At 32.7% G+C, this 22,716-nt stretch overlaps 1 protein-coding gene across 2 annotated transcripts in view; it reads right to left on the minus strand.

Moving 5' to 3' along the window:
• Positions 1-2,832: 2,832 nt before the first annotated feature.
• LOC143228369 (zinc finger protein DPF3-like) overlaps positions 2,833-22,716 on the minus strand; it is a 43,210-nt gene continuing 23,326 nt past the window's right edge. For both annotated transcript variants that reach the window (XM_076459643.1, XM_076459639.1), the window contains exons 7-10: positions 18,294-18,428; positions 12,384-12,496; positions 11,802-11,883; positions 2,833-5,388 (exon numbers count right to left, since the gene is read on the minus strand). In XM_076459643.1, coding sequence (XP_076315758.1) covers positions 5,330-5,388; positions 11,802-11,883; positions 12,384-12,496; positions 18,294-18,428 — 389 coding nt within the window. In that variant the 3' untranslated portion in view covers positions 2,833-5,329. The remainder of the gene's footprint in view (positions 5,389-11,801; positions 11,884-12,383; positions 12,497-18,293; positions 18,429-22,716) is intronic.

The raw sequence follows: 22,716 nt of genomic DNA on the forward strand, positions 1-22,716 counted from the left end.
CAGTAACGGTAGGAACTTTCGAACAAACATCTGGTTTTAAATAGTTTGTTTGTTTTGAATTTCGTGCAAAGCTACTCGAGGACTATCTGCGCTAGCCGTCCCAAATTAGAGCAGTGTAAGACTAGAGAGAAGGCAGCTACTCTCTTACCAACGAATAGTGGGATTCACACTGTAACGTCCCCACGGCTGAAAATGCGAACATGGTTGGTGCGATAGGAATTCGAACCCGCGACCCTCGGATTGCGTGTCGAACGCTTTAACCCATCTGGCCATGACGGGCCTTCAGAAGAAAACATTTAAACACTGATATGTACTTCATGCCAAGAAATAACGGCAGAAATTTTCGAATAAACATCTGGTGTGAACAGCAGAAAATAGAAACAAACACGGAGACGTACTTTGTATAACCTGTATTAGCAGAAACTTTCAGTCACAGGTAAATAAAACACGTAAACAAGTCTTGACTGTAACTGTAAATTAGAAGTTAAAAATTTTTTTTTTTTTTAATTTGCACTGGCAGATTGAAATGATCAGATTTAACTACACCAATCAATGTAATGTATTTAACCACACCAATCATTGTAATGTACTTAAATTTTCTATAATCATGTTACTTTTCCCTGAGCTTTCTTTATTTTAAAATTTACTTCTTTAAATTTAAATTGTTACATATTTTTGTCAGTTATTTATTACATATGTTTCTGCAGATGTCACTTATGAATTTTATAAATCCAATTGTTTATAAGCTCATAAAATTGCAATTTTAAAGGCATGCTGTCCTCTTTTGGGACAACGGTAAGTTTAAGAACTTATAACGCTAAAATCCAGATTCGATTCCCTGCGTTGGACACAGCAGATAATTTAATGTAGCTTTGCTAAAAAACAACAAACAAAGGTATAATGCTCTTAGAGTCGAGAGTTAATAACAGAAAAGGTACTAATTGTTGTAGTGATCACAATATCCGTAAAACGATAAAAACAGAAACCACTAAAAGCTATCCTTCGGCAAGAGTATACTGTCATTAGTTTCGAACCACACAACTTTTATGTTTCCAGTTCTAATTACCACAAATCAACGTTTCATCTTAAAATGAATTTGCCCCTTTTTCCAATTTGTGTCAAGATTTTGGTAAAGGTTCAATGCCTTTTGTCAAATACTTACGTTCGTTTGTAGTTAAGCACAAAGCTACACAATGGGCTATATGTGCTCTGTCCACCACGGGCATCGAAACCTGATTTCTAGCGTTGTGAATTTGCAGACATACCGCTGTGTCACTGGGGAGCAATTACTTATAAAAGATTTGTTTTCATTCCTTAACTAGTTATTACACAGTGGGTGATGATTGTTCAAGTTGTAAGTACAAGGTGTGAGGTTTGAATGATACGTGAACTTCGTGTATGAGGTTTCTTTTAATATTAAACAGAGAAATCGTTCTAAACCATTGGAATTCAATCAGCAGAGAACACGAAAAGTCATGAAGAAAAATAGCCTCGTTTTAAGAGCTTTTTCAACAATACTAAATAAAGTTTTGGGCGACTAATTACATTTTCTGAAGCACGAGGTAAAACTGAAAACTTAATTTCTGTAGGACCAATGAATGAGTTTGGGGTTTAAAAGCCAATTTCCATTTATTGTGTAGTTTCCTCCGTATGATGACTTTCCAACACAACTCTACTGAAAACAATTTTTTTTACAACGATGTTTTTGTTCTACAAACGTGGCATTCTTTAAAATAGAAATACATTTCATGGAAATTATAATTACTACTTTTGATTTCACTGTGCACATAAAAATATGCTGAATATAAAAGATCTCACATAGTTGTTACAGGTTTTAACAAATTATTGATGTGAAAATGGCAACAATGAAGTTCATGTCTATAATAAAGATCAAAGAATTTATATGTGATTTATAGTTTCCAAAATTGTGACCACAAAGGTTGGTTTGATAGGACTAATGGTAATTATCCAGTAAAACAATCCACAAAAAGTGAAAACAAAAACTGATACATACATCAAAAATCTACAGTTGTGGTGTGATTTTGAAACGTCTAATTTGTTTTTATCTTCTGAGTTTATGTATGAATCTTGAAGTATGAGGTATTAACACCAGTATTTTAGGAATACCTAAAAACACTTTCAATTAGTCATTAAATAATCTAAAATATTACTCCAATACTCTATTACATAATTTACGATTTCATAAAATGATCTTATTTACATTAATACAAAATTACTTACATACAATATGGTAGTGTTTGTACTTAAATGATAATTCATAAAATAACCTTCTATTTAAATGCTGAGCTGTATTATGGCTCAACATGAAATAAATGTTTAGTGTGCTGTGCATACCATGTGCATTGAAACCCAATTTTCAGTGTACCAAGGCTAAAGGTTTATTGCTAAGCCACTCGGGCTCAATATGTAAATGTTAAGCAATATGTGATTCACGTTTAAATATTGTAGAAATAATAGGTACTTTATATTAAAATGATTTGGGGGGCCTCACCGTTCGTTACATTCTGTCACCATGTTGGCTATGTTGTGCCTGACAGCTGTGCATCTTGAGTCAGTGGTTCCCAACCAGGTGTGCAAAATAGCGTTCCAGGGGGTGCGAGTTAACATTTATTTTGGCCACCTTCACCTTTATTCTTAAATAAATAATTACTGTGAGGGGTGCGAGAACATATTAAATTTTTTTAGGGGTGCGGGGCATAAAAAAGGTTGAGAACCACTGATTTTGACAATTCTCTTAAGAAATCCACCAAAAAATATGTTAAAAGTACACTATCTCTCCTAAAATAAAGCTTGAGCCTCCTAAAGTCAAAATTCAGTTTGTAAAATGTTTTATTACTATACTGAAATATTCCATAATTTGCAAGCAATATATATAGAATCATATAAATGTAAATATACAACAGCTTGACAAAACATTTATCTAAACATGCACAAATGTAAGGCCGAAGTTCCATTGTTTTCTATAAATTGGAAATATTTGATTAAAATATTCATATGATTACCTTTTGATTTAAAGATCATTCTTAATACCTGACAGAAAGCTAGATACATTCATACAAGTACAAGAGGCAACACATTCTATAATGTGACAAAAATGCAACTTTGCCTAAAAGACAAAATAACTGCATTAAAAGTTGCAATAATTAGATGGCTGTTATTTTGTATTAGAACGCTTATAGTAAACTGACCCTTCACAAGTGACAACTGTGAGACCATTACGTACACGAGAAGTACCTAGATCCTTTCCAGCAAAAACAAAGATCAGTGATAGAAGTTATTTTATTCTAAAATGTGACACTCAAATCAATTGACAAAATGGAACATCTAGGCTTATAACAGAGCCTTCACTTTATCAACAATAAGTCTTCTACCAATGGTGCTGTATAGATGTTTTACAAGCTTAATAAATTCCATTGAAGTTTACTGGTGCTGTACCAAGTTATAGGTTTATTCACTTTATCAACAAAGAGGTAAAAAGTTATTTGCATATATCTATATATATGTACACATACATAGACACAAATACGTAAACATATTAGCAGGACATTAAACTATGTGTATTGTTTTCTGAGACCTTTAGCTACCAATACTTACCCAATATATATATATATCTATTAAAAGGACGGTTAGTACACACAAATCACAATCAGATGGCAAGAAAAATGCACAGTTATACACTTTAATTTGTTAATGAGATGCCTCATTTCCCACCTATTCTGATAGCCATGTTTTGAATTATTTTCTAACCAACTAATGTTTAATTAATTTATTAATTACAAACAGTGAAATACCAAGCAAAATATTACAGTAAAGTATAGAAACAAGAGGTGTATAATTACCACATATTCAACCAGAAAGGAAAGAAGGAATGAAAAAAAACTATTAATGATCCACTCTGTGGCTTCAAAAATATCTTTGCACACATGATTTAAAGCAATAAATGCCAGCAGGTACAAAAAGAAAAAGAATGCACATGATTTTAAAAAATATGAATATTAGTGTCAATTTTCATTGTATATAATCTAACCAATACTATTCAAATTCTTCAAATAAAAATCTGGTAAGAATATAAGTTTTTTTTGAAAGAGAATGTGTTCTGAAAAGGCAATAACAAATCACTTCATCTTTATCAACTTCACAAAATGTTATTTCTGAAGAAACTCTTAACGTTATTCAGTGTAAACTTGCATAAATTCTTCTTTAAACAAGTGTGTATGCATCTGTTGCAAACAGACAATGAGACATGCACACACACATTAGTTACACAACTCACCACGTACATAGAGTCAACGCTAAGATTCCATCAGGAGCTCCAAATCACGAAGTTCCCAAGAAATTCTTACGAATACAAAAAGCGTAAAATACACAGCCTACATGCAGGATTGGAAATGCACAGTGAAACTGTTAGTGCCTACCAGTAAAAATACAGGACGCTAGAAAATTACAAGATGTAAGTACTAAATAACACATTTATTACATAAAAATACAACTTCTTTTTTAACCTTAGTCATTGTAATAAAATAAATTTCATTTCTTCCAAAGTGTCAATAATTAAAAAAACACAATGAAATAAATTGTACAAAAATATTCTGAGAGTTTTGCAAGATAGATAAAGATACACACATTTTATAAGTAATTTCTCACTATTCAAATGCTATTTTTTATCTCAGTATTAATCACATTTTTATAAGACATTCTCTATTTTATAATGTGTGTAATGGTGAAGAAAACTTACTAGAGCAAGATTTGGGTAAGAAAATAAAGACGAAAATTATTATTTCTCCTTGCTTGCGATACATTTATTATTGTTGTGTGAGCACCAATAATAATCTGACACATTTTATATTTACTACACATGTAGGTTAATTCTCTTCATTAAAAAAAATAAAAATCGAAATTTGGAAATTAATAAATTGGAATTGGCTTAAAATAGCCATCATCATTTATCTTTGAAAACTGGCCATTTTCTTATTTTGTATTTAAAATATATTTATTCAAGGTAAAACATACAAAACAACACAATAAATATTTCACCAATCAATCATATAATTTTTTCTTTATGTGTGAATGCATTTTTGTTGCCCTCAAATGCACTTACAGACAACTTAAACTCTATTCACAGCTTTTCTCCGACTTTCTTCCAACAAAACGTAACACCTGTATCACAAAATAAAAATAACTGGAGTATCCTATAACAAATGTGCTTACTCAGTGACGCTGACCATGATTAATTTTAATGTGAGACTCCAAGACGTGTGTTAACGTAATAAAGATCAGAAACCAACCACAGTAGGTCTTGAAATGAATCTTACTGTATCTTCATTCCACCATGATATTCTTCAATACAAAGATGACAACTCCATGAACCTGTTAATAAAAAATAGAAAATTACTCTTTTTCTGTCTTTTTAAAATTTATCCAATTATCTTCGTACAGTTTTTGCAATTTCAAATAAATATAAACACAGAAAATATTTTTCCTTTCTCCCCAAAAAAAAAGACAAGAGAGGGAAAACAAGGACAGCAATGTACAGATTTCTATATCAGACTTTATTTCAATTAGTTTGTTTAAAGCTATGCATACATTGTCTGTCTTCTAGCTGAATTACCTGATGGCACTTCTAGTTTCTATTAAATAGCCTATAGTTTCTAGCCTATAAAATATTAAAACATCAGTGAAAAACTAACAGATCGTGGATCTCCATCAGTTTGTGAGTTCTTCCATAATACCTTTTTTTACTGGGATACATCACATTTCCTCACTGTAGTTTATCCACTAATTTTATTAGTCTTTTCATGAAATGCCACACTACTTGTTTCATAGCTTTCATAGTCATTTGAAATCCCCATGTAAGCAGACACATCTGAGAAGTCACTATACAGCATAAACCTTAGTTATATGACAAGAAAAGTACAAAACATTGTGCATACGTCTACAAATGGTGATCCTGGAATGTTGGAGTCTCACAGAAAGCCAAGTTGACTACTTCATACAAGTACATACAGGTAGATGATAAAGAAATTACTAATTAAGTTGTGAGAAACAAAAAACAACAGGTGACGAAGAACAACAATTACAAGTTTTTATACTTTAATGGATAAACAAAGTTAAAGCTTAGATCGATCACTGTAAATGGTGGATGATTAAATCATGTAGAAGCTGGCAATGTGACACCCATGGTAATAGACTGTTGCCATACACATTAACATTTCTCTCACTCTCTCTTTTCATCAATAAAGATTAGGCAATAAACTAGGAAAAACTTAGGCTTGAAATGTGAATTATTTTTGAGGTGTTTATGCTAAAGATGACTGAATTAGGAAGATTCTGAAATGTCCATGATGTTTTTCCCACCAGTAATTTTATGCTTTTAGGTTTTAATGCTAATATCAGTGACATTGTCTGGCAATTTATGAGGCAAAGTAACTAGGCTATCTACACCACACAACTGGAAAAAACAAACAAACAAACTAAGTTCTATAAAGTGAAAAGGAAAATTAAGTTAAAACAAAAACAGTGGCCCAATGTCAGATAAAAACTTAAATAGAATTAAAAAGGCCAATGACCCTTAAAAAATTGAAAACATTCACAAGGTAGACAGTGTCACCATTACCAATGACACTGTTCAACATTAGGGGTAATCCCACAGTAAAAACATCTCTAAAATGGTGCCATCACTCACGGTTGTAACAACGACATAACAGTAAAATGTGGGCTATTGTGGTTTGAGTGTCACACAGACCACATATTGGTGCATCAGTGAGTTAAAAACTGTGATCAATGCATAGCCTAGTTAGATTAACTTCCTCCTTCTGATCCTTATGGAAACAAGGTGGCCAAAATCCAATAGAAGGTTTTATCTGTGAAAGCTTATCATGTTGCTCACTCCAAATTGACTACCAACTGTCGTGGAGCCAAGCCTTGAATACAGGGTTGTAGTACATATATGGAATATGCAAAGCAGTGATAGCACCAGAGCAGACACACTTAGCTCAGCTGTCAGCGAGTTCGTTCCTGCAAATGAATGAAAAATCAAGGTGTTGAATCCAACTTTGATGGTGACTTTGTAACAAAGTCGTCCAGACGTGGTCGTTTTCCAATGTGTTCTTCTTTTTTAGTTTTTTCTTCATGAATGGTGGCATCCATAATAAAATAGGAACATTTCAGTGCTCATTGTCCCCACTCATTATGGATCATCACTGCAATGCCAAACAAGAACATTACAGCAATGCCAGGCTTTCATGAGCATTATACCCAAACACCAAGATCAGGCACAATATTCACAACACTTGTTGAGAACATCCAACACTGGCACTTGATTGTCTCTAGCCCAAGTGAACCAGCCAAGTGACCATGGGGGAGCCACACCAAGGCTGCCCATCTATAGGAATTCAGACCAAATTGGTGTGTTAGGGCTAGACTCCTCCCCTTCCCTTTGTAGGTCACCATGCATGGCAAACACGTGAGTGGATGTTCAGATCCCAGAGGAGGTAAATTGAAATTTACCTTCTCTGGGAAGTACCCTCACCCCACACAGGAAACTCCTCAAGGGGATATTACTAAAATAACGACCTTGTGGTAGCTGGTAGTTTACACATGGAGGTATATATACTTCAAAATTCATTACTGCCCAAGGCTGCCAAGACAGAGTATTCTACCCATTATGAGCCATATTTTCTAAGCTGAGAATAAACACAATGGTTGAGTTTGTTGCCAATAAAAATAAAAAAATGGTTGTTTAAACATTTTTTATACATAATCAAATATAAAACACATAAGCTCTGAAATTTCTGAGGTGGGGAGATGAACAATACACTGTATTTAACTATTTTATCTGTCTTGTTTTGTAACTTTTGTTGTGAAATGAAAATTATTCACAATCTCGGATATCCTGGATACGGTTAACAGGTGTAGCACAGAATATACAAACCTTGTATGCTAAGGAAAATAATGTATAACCACAGGTGGCAATAGTGATCTTGAAACTGAAGATACAGCAGCATGATAAAGGTAAAAACCAAAAAATATATGTTGATTCATCTCATTGTCGATCTGTGAAATCTCTCCTAAAGGGTATAGAGGCCAGATGGCCAAAGATATAATAAAATGATGACTGTGATGAGAAGTAATCTGAAATCTATGCTTAAGGTGGTTGTAAACATCATGGTAAATAAACTGATCAGCTGAACAAGCCAACTTGTTATTATACTACGGAGAAAATCTCTGGAACAAGAATTGTTGTAAAGAAAAGATAAAAAGTGCTGGTTCTGTCCTCATAAGAAAAAACAGTCCTAATCAGACATAGAAAACGTTCTCCAGGAAGTGAATCAGAGAAGGTACTACAATAGGAGAAACAGCTGTGGCCACTTCTTGTAGCCCAAATCTCTGGTAGGAATACTCCATCAGAATATAAATACAGAAAAAAAAAAGAAAAATAACAAAGGCAAGAATGTGTGATCATCTCCACCAAAAAGTGAGAAACAAAATAAAACATGTTTTCAGAGAAAGATGGTACAATGAACAAGTTGCTAAGTGTTCAAAGGAAGAAGCTAGGAAACCAAAATTCCACTAAAGGTAATGTCTAGGTACTTGTAGAGATGCAATAAAAGAATAAAAAAAACTTGAAGTAGTCCACCATGAAACAATAAGAAGAAGTGAACAATAGGACCAACTGATCATGTTTAGTACTTGATAAAACAGGAAGGTGAGGAACAGGGCAACACAAAGAAAAATTTCTCCTCAAATGAGATTGAAACAATCTATTGTAGAGAAGTTGAACCTGGAATTGTAAAGCAGTAAAGCATCTGAAGATGATTTACTATCACCATAAATACATCAAGAATTAGTTAATCAGATAGTTGGCACAACCAATGAAACAGAAGACATGATGGGAATAAAGCCAAAGAAGTCGAAAAATAGCAGCAAGAAAAGACTGCAGGATTGACTTCCACTCTATTTGTTGCTGCATATCATCAGAGCTGAATTGAATGCAAGTACTTAAACACAGTGATGGCATAACAAGGAGAGGAGCTTCTGACATTTACATGCTAAACAAGATTAGACACTAATGGTTCAGAAAAAGTGTCTCAAAACAAGAAAAGTCAGAGAATGCCAGTCATAAAATTACTATGGATGAAAGTATGAAACACATGGAAGACTCCCTAACAACAGTTACCTTTCCTAGGATGGTTGATGTGATTAGTGGGATGTAGTTTATGTAAATTTATTGTTTTATAGGCATACAACTCAGTGTCTTACTTATATCTGTTATTCCTGATGACAGTGGCATATTGCACTGCCACAACATGTGCAGAAGTTCAAGCTAATGTATTTAGTACATGGATAGATTTGAAAAAAAAACAATTTCTACAAACTTTATCAGAAAGTAGTGGGAGGAATAAAAGTACACAAATCACTTTACATGACATAAGAACCCTCAGTTGTAATGTTGAGAATAAAACATACCTGAAAGAGAAAAAGAACTGAGACAAGTAGAAGTGTGTTAGGATTAGGGTGAGGAAGCAGAAGAATAATTCAGCTCTGCATACTCTGTAGGCAAGCAGGCCTTGGTAAAATATCAATCTTCACCAAAATACAACAAAATGTCAAGTGTTATGGAAATTAAACACTCACACCATTGTGATACCTGACAGGAACATCAGTATATAATAGCATAAATATGCAGAACAATTATGGTTGAGAATGCAGCTATAGGTTTATGCTGTATTCTATATTCTTAGAGAAATGCTGACATTGGTGGATATATTTCAATCAGCAAAAAAAGTCATATCAAAGTTAACAGCATATTGTCAATAAAAAAAAATTCAAATTATGGCATGAAAGCAGAGCTTGTGCAATAAGACATGCAAAAGGTGGAAGAGATGGGGAATTATGGATAAAAGACTGTAATGCACAAAGGGTATTCAGAAATTCTGAGACACATTCTGTTCACAGCACAAGTTCAAACTCCACTAGCAAAGGCTTTCAGTATTTAAGATTTATATATGCAAAAACGGCTCGTTTGGGTTGAGAAAATATTTTACATAGAAGAGCAAACAACGTTTCGACCTTCCTTGGTCATCGTCAGGTTCACAAATAATGTTCACCAATAATGTCCACATATGAATCGTTTAATTACAATCTTGGTAAATACATAGCGTGGGCATTCTCCAAATATGTAACATCAGCCAGCTCATTCATCAAAGACTCTTTTAATTTCAAGTCTAATCTAAATCAACTTAATCATAAAGGCTGAATGGCCAGTTTCAATGTTATATCCCTCTTTACAGAAGTTCCAACCACTGAAGCCTGCAAGATAGCCTTAGAACTCTATATCCGAGCCCCTAACCCAACTATAAACATTCCCAGCAACCAATTAGCAACCCTCATAGAATTCACCACGATAAAGACAAACTTCATGTTCAACAACCACAACTATATACAAACAAATGGCCTAAGCATGGGCAACCCAGTATCACCAGTTCTAGCCAATATTTTTATGACACAAGTTGAAACACAAGCAATTAACACAGCATTACATCCACCACTATACTGGTACAGATATGTAGATGACATGGTTGCAGGATTCAAACCTACAGAACACATACTTAATTTTTTCAATCACATTAACTCTATACAACCCAACATTAACTTCACATGTGAATAGGAAGAAAGCAATCAAATATCATTTCTTAACCTCAAAATTACAAGAACCGACACACAATTCAAAACAGAAATTCACCGAAAAATCACCCATACTAGACTATACATTCCTTGGGACTCAGCACATGAAACAAAACAAAAACTCAACATACTAAGAAACCAAATAAACACAGCCATAAAACTATGCTCACCAGATAAAATTAACGATGAATTAGACAAAATAAAACAATACTTCATCAACATCAATAAGTTTCCTCCACAAACTGTAGAAAACATTATACGCACACACCTAGACAGAAAGCAAAATCAACCAACAAAAGTAAATATATCTCACAAATCAAAAATCACGAAACCATATACTGCTGCACACCATATATTCCTGACATCAGCAGACAAATAACCAACATTTGGCAAAAACTAGTTACAAAATATGACATTCCAGTTAATACCAAATTTATTCAAAAACCAGGCACAAAACTGAGGTCTATACTGTGTAAAAAACTACACTGACAAACACCACACCAACATTATTTATAAAATACAATGTGATAACTGTCACGACTTCTATATTGGAGAAACAAGTAGAAAAATGGAAACCAGATTCAAAGAACATAAAAAGTCACCTTCACACGTTTTCGAACACTGCAAGTCAAATAAACACAACATAACCATAGAAAACACTCAAATACTAAATAAAGAAACAAACATAAACAAATGCAAAATTAAAGAAGCCTTACTTATACAACAACTTAAACCCAAAATAAACCAATATAAAGGAATGCCTTTATACCTATATTAATATAATAAAATAAATAAATTATATATTCAAACATATAACACCGCCCCCTACATTCCAACACTCAGTTACACAACCCCTTTCAAACATGTGGTCAGCTTCCGGTCAGTTACCTCTTTCTTTGTGAACCTGACGATGACCATAGAAGGTCGAAACGTTGTTCGCTCTTCTATGTAAAATATTTTCTCAACCCAAACGAGCCGTTTTTGCATATATATTTCTCTACAAGTGGGTTTTCTCGACATGACTGATTAGTATTTCAGATTGTTGAATAACTCAAGTGAGAAAACTTTCTACAGTAATAAAGTAAATCTAACTTTACCTTCTGGTGGTTCTGACAGTGGAGGATTCAAGCAGTACATGTGGTAACCTCGGTCACAGTCATCACAAAATAGCAACTGGTCCTGAAAGAAGAATTAAACAAGACAAAAAGAAAACTTTGTTAAGAACTTCCAAGCATGAAAACCAGGACATTACATAAACAAAACTGTTTTCCCAACATTACACTGTTTCTTTTACTTCCATTATGAGCTACTATATTCCATCAAAAGAAAAAGCTCTTTCAATAGAGTACATTAAAACAAAACTATTGCTCACATATCTTATAATTTTGACTTGCAAGTTTCTTAAGTTACAAGTACTTTTTAAGATATTAACACAGTACTTCCTTAAATTCAGTGGATGTGATGCAATCTTTAATCTGAAATGTGACATAAGTGCATGAATCAATATAGGTTTAATGCAAGCAGAAACTGAACAGATTTCCCTTTAATATTTCCAGCATGCCTTTTGTTACAGTTTTTACACTATGATTTTTGTAATTTCTATCTATCAGACAACCAAAAACTGGGAACAGTCTGTGAAGTTACAAAATTACTTCTTTTTTGAAGTCTCTGTCACTTACATCATTATCTGAAGTTCCACACAGGCCACAAGATTTACATTCAATACATTGCCATCTGTATTTTTTTACTGAGATTGTCATGTTTGGAGTAAACTGAAGGCAAGTTGGATGTGCTATTCATGAAAAATATAAAATTCAATAACACATGAGAGATGTTTAATTGGCATGTGAAATAAATTAAGAGAATAAAGAAAATAAATCTGTATATTTTCAGTTGAGTATCTTACTTCACCAATTAAATCACAAAAACAGTTTATTTAATATACATTAAACTAAATTGTACTTCCTTATTTAATAAAAAAAATTACACACTGAAAGCTATACTGTTATTCCACACTTTCCTGATTATAAATACTACCCCAAAAAAACAGTTTCAGAAAACTATACCTTACCCCACACAACATCTGTTAAAACTTGTGCTTTGCAAGGTTGTTTTATTGTTCAGTAAGGGGACAACACTTTTCAATAAATCTATTTTAATAATCTAACTTAAAAAGATGTAAGTTGTTCTGAATTAAGCACAAAGCTACACAATGGGCTATCTGTGCTCTGCCCACCATGGGTATCAAAACTCAGATTTTAGCATTGTAAGTCCACAGACATACTGCTGAGCCACTGGGGGGCAACTTAAAAAGACATTTTAAAGATATAGAAATATGTATGAACTAAACATTCTTTCCTCCACTAATGTATTCCACACAACCCATTCTTCACACATAGAATTTCAATAAAACAAAATGTGAGTCAAGAAACAGAACAAAAAAAAAACATGTTTAGAAACTGGTGTAACACATGAAAATGTTGTTCATAACTTTCCATTGTTTGAAAACTGGTAAGAAAGATGGACTGTGAACACAGATTTGATGTATTACTTGCATGTTCATCTGCAACACACACACACAGATCATTTGCATCATTACAATAAATAGTAGTTAGGGGTATATTACTAACAGTCTTAAGATTTAAATAGATATGAACAAAAATAAACATAAATACAACAAAGATTTATCCATAAGTTAAGATGTAATCCAGTATTCCTGATGTGTTTTATAATAGTTTAAATATGAACAAGGGTGGTCAAACAAAATCTCTAGAAAATGTAAAATATTCTCTGTGGATTTTTGAATTTTTCTATGTCAGTAAAATTACTTCTGTAACTGCAATCAGGAGCTCACATTAACTTATCATATTGTACACATATTCATCATACAGTTCTACAAGCTTCTACTTTTCTTCCATTCATTTATGGCCCAGAATCTGAAAAAAGTTGTCAATTTCAAGAAAAGACTGGAAACATATCTCCATCACACATGGTCCAAATATTACATTAAACTGTATTCAATTCATTCAAATTTGTACACACACACACATATATCAGGGGTAGAAATATTCTAAATTTTCAGCAGGACACATGTCCTGCTGGACAGTGAAACTTGCCAGACATTTGAAATTTTAGCAGGACACCTCAAAATTGTCACCGGACATTACCAAAAACAAGAAATCAAGTAGAGACAATTATTATATAAAACAGAATCATTTTATTTATGGCACTGAAACATTATTTCAAAGCAAGTGGCAACAAGCCTGGTATCCATTAAAATTGACACATTAGTCAAACTGGTAGATTTAGTCATCCAGCACTAAGACATCAGCTGATGTAGACTCAGTATCTTTATTGTCTCAACGTGTGTGAGTTCCATGTGGACTCACAAATTGTCTGGTTTTTTACTGTCCTTCCACCAGGATTCTACAGACTTGCACAGTAATTCTGTGCTTGCAAGATCACAGGTCTTATTCTTAGCTAATTTTATTGTCATCAAGTCATTATGAGGATCATTTATTACTTTGGACTGCCAGTCATCCTTAATAACTGCCATCTGGGAAAATCCACATTCTGGTTCAGCAAATGACATGGAAATCACCTGCATAAGGCATACCATGGCCAACACTGTTGATCTAGGGAAAGGTTTACCATCTTCAACAGTAATTTGACTTAACATGTGGGTCCACAATCCACTTGCACTACTAGCCAGGGACTCATCTGATTTGGCAAGTCTTGTGGCTTTGAGCAGTGGCTCATGTAAATCAGCTTGGCAAATATCAGCTGCAATGTTGAAACCCTTAGCTTCTAGCACAGTGCCAAAGTGGTCCAATAGTGTCTGGAGTTCATTATTGCCATAAGATGACAATGCTTCCTTGCTTTTAGGCCAGTTGCTTGATTCAAAAATTTGAAAGGCACCAATAAAATCCTTATCAAATTCTTCAAATCTCTCATTCAGATATGTGACAATTTTACCAATGAAGATGGCAGTTTCTTCAGCCACGGATTGAGCAACTGTCTCTTTTGTGGAATTTTTCAGCCTCTGGCCCTTGTTTGACCACTTATAACAATCACCTTTCCTCTATGTAACCACTTGCCAGTTTGTTCACATGTTGTGAGCTCTTTAACAATTTTCTGGGATCTCTCAACATGATTCAGATTGCCAAGCTTCTCTTTACAAACAGAGTTTGTCAGAAACAATGTTCACAGTAGCAGAATTGTCTTGCATTTTGAGACTAAGAGATGTCAAAACAGGCAGAACTGCCAAGAGTATATCCATGTACAGGATGAATTTAAGGCTTGTCAAAGTACTGTATAATCCTGCAGCTTTCTGTCCATGTTCCCCTTTGTCATGCAGCTTTACTTGATACAAGTGCTCTGCTAAAGCTGGCCAGTTATGAGAAACTGACTCCAGAGCATGCTCTTTGTAGGCCACCCACCATGTTCCTGTCCCTTTTGTTGGCTTTACCAGCTTCTTGAGGCCAGCCCAGTTCTGTGGCGAATTGTTATAAAATTTCCATAGGTTTTCTAAAAAGGTTTGGATACTATCAAGGTAAGGGATGTTCTTGATGGTCTTCTTAATTGCAAGTTCCAATCTGTGACTAACACAGTGGATCCCTATCAAATAAGGTTTTTGCACCTTCAATCTGTTGACAAGTCCTTTATTTGTGCCAAAATTGACAGCTGCCCCATCAGCTGTCAGGCATACAATTGATTCAAGCCAGTCAGGAAACTTGCCATATATGGACAATGCTGCAAAAAATTAGTACCCAATATTAGTTACTTTCTGTAAAAAATGTAAATTTGTACTTTGGAAAATTCAATTGCTCCGTTATCTATTATGCTAGTTATGCTAGGTTAAGCTCCAATTTTGTCATTGGTAAATATGTGGTTCTTCTTGGTTTAAATCAATTGAAAAATGCTTGAGTTTTCACTGATGTATATTAACAATGAAATGACTAAGTAAACCTGATTTAAAACACAAATGTACATGAAATATTGTCCATTTTAATTTTTCTTAATTAGGAATTCAGGATAAATCCAGAAAATTCTCATCCCAGGTAATTAAGAAACCTTTACCTGAACTAAGTGCCTGTAGCAAGTGTTCAGAATCAGCCTTCTCAACTGACTGCAGACACAGGAAGTGGATTACTGAGTAACAGTCACTGTCCAAGTATCTTACACAAACTATCTCCTGCTCAATGTTGGCAGTGTCTGTTGAGCTGTCAGTCATAATGCCAAAGAATAATGAGGTGTGCAGACGAGATCTTACATTAATTCTAATTGTTTCTGCAATATACTTTGTAAAGATAACTGCTTGTTTGTCATTGGCATAATGTTCTGTTAAGTTCATACCAAAGTTGTGCTCCTGCAGCAACAGAAGCTCTTGAAAATTGCTGATTGGTTTGGTATTCAAAGTCATATAAAGGGCAGTCCTGAACAGCACAAGCAAACGATCTTTCTCAGTCTGGTTAAGTTTGCTCAATTCTTTCATCACGGGAGTTAAATCAGGTGCTTCTTTTGCTGTCTTAGCTTGACAACTTAGACTGTGGGTGTGACTGTTTTCATGGTCCTTAACAGTACTTGCTCTCAGGTTGGAAGATCCTGTTATGAGGGTGTTCTTCTGCCTTCCGCTACTTTGGTCATATTCCTGACAAATTGAGCAAAACATCAGTCCGATAGTGTTATTATACTCCAGCCATGATCGGCTTATATTCCATTCATCCTGGAAACAACGAGTAGGCTTAGCACCAGTACTAGCAGCAACAGTTTTTGCTTTAACCATTGGGCTTGGGTCAACAAGCTTGGGTTTTTTTCACTTGGGGTTCCGTAGTACTGTCTTCTGATTCATTAGTCTTGCTCGTGAAACCAAACTGAAATAGATCATTAGACTTTCCCGTTTTTTTACTATCAGACACCATAATCAGATTGTCGAGAATGTTTGTCATGTGACTATCTAGGACGGCACTGATAATGCAACCTAAAAAGCGTATTTTGCGAGTATTCACGATCATTTAAAATTTGCTTTTTTTGTCTCAAATTAAATCTTAAATTTTGCAAGTTATTTTACACTCATTATAGAATATACTTTCAAGCAAAATCTTTGGGCTGTGCATACACAGCTTTTGCCTCGCTTATTTTTGATGGGATGATGTATTTGTGTCCGATACGTTAGGATTATGACAACCGGTCATGATGTCGGTGATAGAAGGGAAAGTGCCGGTCAAACTTGATTTTTTAATGGACATGTCTGACTTTAAATAGAAAATTTCAATCCCTGTATATATAGTTAGACATGTAGAGAATCAAATTTTGATTTCAGCTGTAAATGAATAAATAAATATGCAATTACTTGTACAAAACAGATAAACAGTGCAATGAAGACCAATAAATATAGAAACAAATAAAAATGGCACATTCTAATGAAATATGAAATTTGTTACAAATATAAAAGTACTATATTAAAAATACTTATGTCATCTTCAAATAAAACACACACACATATATTGAAGAATGGATTTTCCAAATGTATATATCACAAGGTAGTCCAGTAACTACTGTCTAAATTCATCATAATCTAATGTTACATAAAATAGAATTGTAATTTATGATTCAAGTTTACCACAAAATTTCAATATACTAATTAATATCAATATAATAACACAGGCCTGCAATGGTTTCACTGTCTTGAAATTTTTACATGCTCAATACTAATTCCTTTATGCTGAATCTGAAAATATACATTTTTTTCTCCATAAGGTACACATTGTTCACAAAACATCATATGTAGTTTTACAAAGTGAATCATATTAATTGGAATCAGGTCACATTTTCTTATGCTTAAAATGTTGACAATAAGTGGTTATAAATTTCTGTAGACCAATCGTGATGCGTGTCTTATCAATCACACTAGAATATAAACATAATAATAAGAAATTTTCATTGTGGTAAATAAAGTAATAACTTGATCTAAATAAGCTTGTTTTTCCCAAATCGTTAAAAATCCTTACGTGATATCAAAAAATAAATACTATTTCTGAAATTTGTTTGTAGCTGAATTTTGGAAAATTTATTATTAAAACAAAAATAATGTTTAGGAAGTTTAAGTTTGTTGGTCTGTGTCATTAACTACAAGACTCCCAAGTCATTCTACATGCTTTGAGGATAAAAAAAAAAGAAAGACTGGTTTTAAAACAAAGAGGTAAGACATTAATGAGCACATTAGCACCAGAAATTATTAATTTCCTTTCAAAATATTCTTAAGTAAAACTTTTTCTCGTGAAGTAACTTAGGACTTTCTTGAAAAGGAAACCTAGTTGTATAATATTAATCAATGGATCTGAATTATATTAACCCTTAAACAGCAGGAATGCTGTAGGTAACAACATCAGTTGATGATGGTCACTGTTTAAGGGTTAATTTTTAAACTAATATTTTCTTCTATAAAATGAGCTGACAAGTCTTATTTTATAAGCTTATTGCAAAATTATTCAGAATATTTTCCTATTACATATCTAATTCTATACATTATCTTAAGATACCAGATAAGGTTCTTCTACTTATAATCACAATCAGAACTCGAACCATACCGGATCGTCCACAGTCTGCACAAGATACAAGCTCTTCTGCTTGCCTTGTTTTTTTGTTCTCTACATTATCCCCTAGACAGAAGTCACAATAAGGACTTGGAGATGCCATAGGTTTTCCTGAAGCACTTTTCTGGTCTACAGAGAAATACACCATAATGGTGCAAGATGGTTAAGAAAGCTTAGCCAAATTGCTTTAAGAAATTGATTTCATACCCAAGATTGAAATGATTTATTAAAGAAATAAAATAACTGCATTTTTTATATCAATGTTGAAACAAGTATACATCCATACTATCAGGTTTTTAACACAACTTTTGGTAGCCACAAAAATGTTCTCATAAATTAACTGCAATAACATAAAATGTTTTATCAATAAAAGTTCAAATATTCATTCTAAAGTACAACTTCATCATAATTAATAAACAACCCAACAATCTTTTAATATAATATTATTAATCAAATTGGAAAGTTCATTTTCTTCCAAAAGCATACTAACATCTTGCTTATAATATCATTTAGGTCACTTTGAAGATTTTTTGAAATCAACATCACAGGAAAAAAAAAAAACCCATGCCTTCACTTTAACCAATTTTGAAAATAAAAATGCAAAATAACTAATTTTCAACTCAACTCATCAAAGCCATGCAAGTATATGTATATACAGTAACAGCCAATGGTAAATGTGCTAAATGCTGGTGTTACTACAATTCATTCATGTAATAATTACATCATCTTTTTTCTTTTTTTTAAATACACAAAACAAGAACTGATAAATAATTGTTGAACAGAGATGTATTTACTTTCATGAGGCTTTCAATATTTAAGTTTCCTATCTTTTAAAACCAAACTCAATTTTAAAACTCAGTTGCTTTTCCATCACATGTAAACTAAACAAGATCTCCATTTTATACCATTTATTCAAACAACCCAACAAAATGATAGTAGGTATCTAAGATAAACAAAGTATTAGCTGTGCTTGCATTAAGACACTGATCAGGATTTTAAATCTTTTAAACTAATAACTAATGTTTCCATGTGCTTAATGTTCAGGAGTTTGACTTCTTCATTACTATGTATTAATGGTTTAATCCATAGTTTCAAATCATTGGCTTCAGTCAACTGTGAATGAGGGGGTGAAAAAACATTCTGCAAACATTTTATTGTCAACTATTTTCCACAACACAAGAACACAATTTCAGTATATTTCTTTTCAGTTGAATTTTAATCACTAAGGTATTTAAATTTTGACAGCAGAGACAATTATTTCCAGTAAAGACACTGCTACAACACAAGTATTAGTACTTTTGTGTATGTAAATAAATCTGTCTTGAACTTTAGGAAAGTTAAATGCAGACTATGGTTATAAGCTTGTAATTTAATAAACTGTAAGTTCAGAATGACCATGGAAACCATGAAATTTAAAGCACAGAGATTCTTAAAAGAAACAAAGAAATTAAACAATAACATGATAGAGAAAGCTGGATAGCATTAACAAATCCTTACTTTCTATGCATTTATTTTCAAATAATATTTATAAAAGTGTTTAATTTAGCTAACACTTCATACAATTGCTGAAGTAATGTTGGCAAATGACATATGTTTTGCAACAGTGACAGCAGTTTCACCACAACAATGTAACAAAAGACGAACTGAACGAAGTAAAATCTTAAAAGACTGGTTACTCTCAACAGATAAGAAATTAGCAACACTGACAAGCTAAACTAACATGTAAAAACTTTTGACATTCTATTATACAATAATAGGTAACATATTAACCATGACAATGGCATTTACACAAGCAAGTAAAACCTTAACTTTCACACTGCTATATATACCAGCAAGTAAAACCTTAACTTTCACACTGGGGGTCTACCTCGCAAGTAAAACTGTTACTAAGAATACTGAACAGCTAAGTAAAACTCTGAAAATACAATCAGTGATACCTTAGCAACTGAAAGAGAAAGCAGCTACACTAAGAAAGATAAAACATAACTAATGTTATCTTTAACCATGACTTCACAGATGACTCATTCTACTTTCTCACTAACATAATGCATGAAGTAAAATAAAATAACCCAGTACGTATAGAGCTAGGCATATGAATATCTAAGAAACCACAAGATTATTGTGTTGTACATAACAGCTTTTGTTTAAAGGATTCAATCAGCATGAATCTAAATTTCAAAGTTTAGCTGTATAGTGTCCACAATAATGTGGGATGACCTTCACTTTTTATAAGATATGACAGGTAAGAAATATATCATTTATTACTGATGAGATTTATAATAAGACAATTTATCTCATAATCATAATAATGTTTTAAACAAAATGTATCATTTTATTGAAAAACGATTTTACAAATAAAGCAGATTACAGGAATTATGCCAGTCTGTAGTTTCTACTTAATCTTTTCCAGACTGTAGGGGTATCACTGATATCCTTTAATTTTTTTTTTCCTTATCACAGTGGAAATACTTAAAACCAAACCACATGGATCAAACTTAATAAACAGTTTTGTTTAAAACACTCATTTTTTCCACTTTTTTTTCCATATTTTTGAAACTTCTAAAAATGTGAAGCTGTTTAAAGAAAACAAACAGGACAAATACATTCATTTGTTTTAGAATTTTAATTTTTCTTTTACTTATAGTCAGAATGTTACGAGTCGGTCAGGATCAATTTGATTGATTCTATTTTGCTGATTGCAGTTGTCACCACTTCCAGTTATAAATCATCACACATACTTGTACAGATTCATGAGTTAGGACCTGATCTTTCAAAATTGAATCACATTATACCTATAGAATACATATTTATTTTCAAGAAAATAAGTTATTTTATTTATGTGTATATAGTTTGAATATCACAAAATTAACAATATTGACAAATAATAATTTGGGTCATCAGAACATTTTGACCTTGCCTACTACATTAACTAAGCTTATCTGGTGTTCGTGATGGAAGAAAATTTCTATAGCTTTTGAAGATATATTTTCACATAAAAACATTTTCAGTTATAAACCATCTGAAAAAAACTGTAACAAAATGTCCACACCTTTGGTTTGCTTCTAAGTCTTTTCAATTAGACTTGATTTATCTCTATAGGAGATCATCTAGTCACTTTCCCACCAAACCACAAATTACTGCTTAAACCATTTTATTTAATTTACATTGAAATAAATACTTTATAATATATTCTGTCAACTTGCATTTAAATGTTGCCTGTAGATATTTTCAAAGCAATGCATAACAAGTAATTGTTCAGACCACAGAGGGTAACACCATAATAGGATGGGTAAAAAAAACAACAAAAAAAAAACAAAAAAAAAAACAACACCATAGTAATAAAACTATCAAAACAGAAACGAGAAATGGGTAGTTATATTTTCATGAGATAATAGTTTATTAGTAAATATTAACCCATGTTATGTTACGGGCAGAAAAATTGTAAAATAAAGTGATAAGCGAATGGTTTACAGGCAAGATCCCACAAAGTTGTACAGATAAAAAGTTGAAACATTGTTATAATATTTTTTTGAGAATTGCACTAAATATATGTTATAAATTCTATAACATTTTTCGGGTTGAAAAGACTTGCTGTACTATCTTTACCTAGGTTTTGAAACTTGATATCCAGGTGTGCACTCATCACCTGATAGGTGCTCTGCAGTCTGGATAGGATTAGAACAAATAAAATTACTGTATTTCCTAGCTTACCAAAGTAATGCTCGTTTTACAATTAGCTCATAACATAATAACCCACTAAGCATCCTGAAATTACAATAATTAACTCAAGTTTTCAAGGGGTGCCTTAATGAAGTTTAAAAAAAATGTGACTACACAGCTAGCACTTCTGGCAGAACTACTAGCTTCACAAATGAAATATTAATATACTTCGTCTGAAAAACAAATTACAAGATTAAATCAAATGGCAACAATATTTCAATAGGAAAACACAACAACATATTTATGATACTTTACTTTCCTAGAACTTTCAAGTTATTTACAGATAATTCTGGAAGCAGAATTATCACTATTTTTTATTCCAAAATATTACGTATTAATAATTTCTTTCACAGAATTTAAGATAATATATATTTACTGTGCTAATAATGGTAACAAGCAGACATTCACTCTTGTACACGACTTACAGTGCAGATACTGTAGACTTTCTGAAATCTTGAAATGATTAGGTTACATACGCATGATAACAGGGTCCAGAGAATGTATTATTAATGTGTTGAGAGCAGAGAATTGAAACATATAAGCCATACATAGAAAAATACATGATCAAATATATCAAAAAACGTTTCTCCTAGACTGAACAATTTTCTAGCTTATTTTTAAAGTATTAGTGACAAGGTACATTTTCACAGTTACTTATGCCACAATATCAAAATAAAGTTAACTTTTTCAGTGTCAA

The sequence above is a fragment of the Tachypleus tridentatus genome, chromosome 1, assembly GCF_004210375.1.
Source record: "Tachypleus tridentatus isolate NWPU-2018 chromosome 1, ASM421037v1, whole genome shotgun sequence".
NCBI lineage: Eukaryota > Metazoa > Arthropoda > Merostomata > Xiphosura > Limulidae > Tachypleus > Tachypleus tridentatus.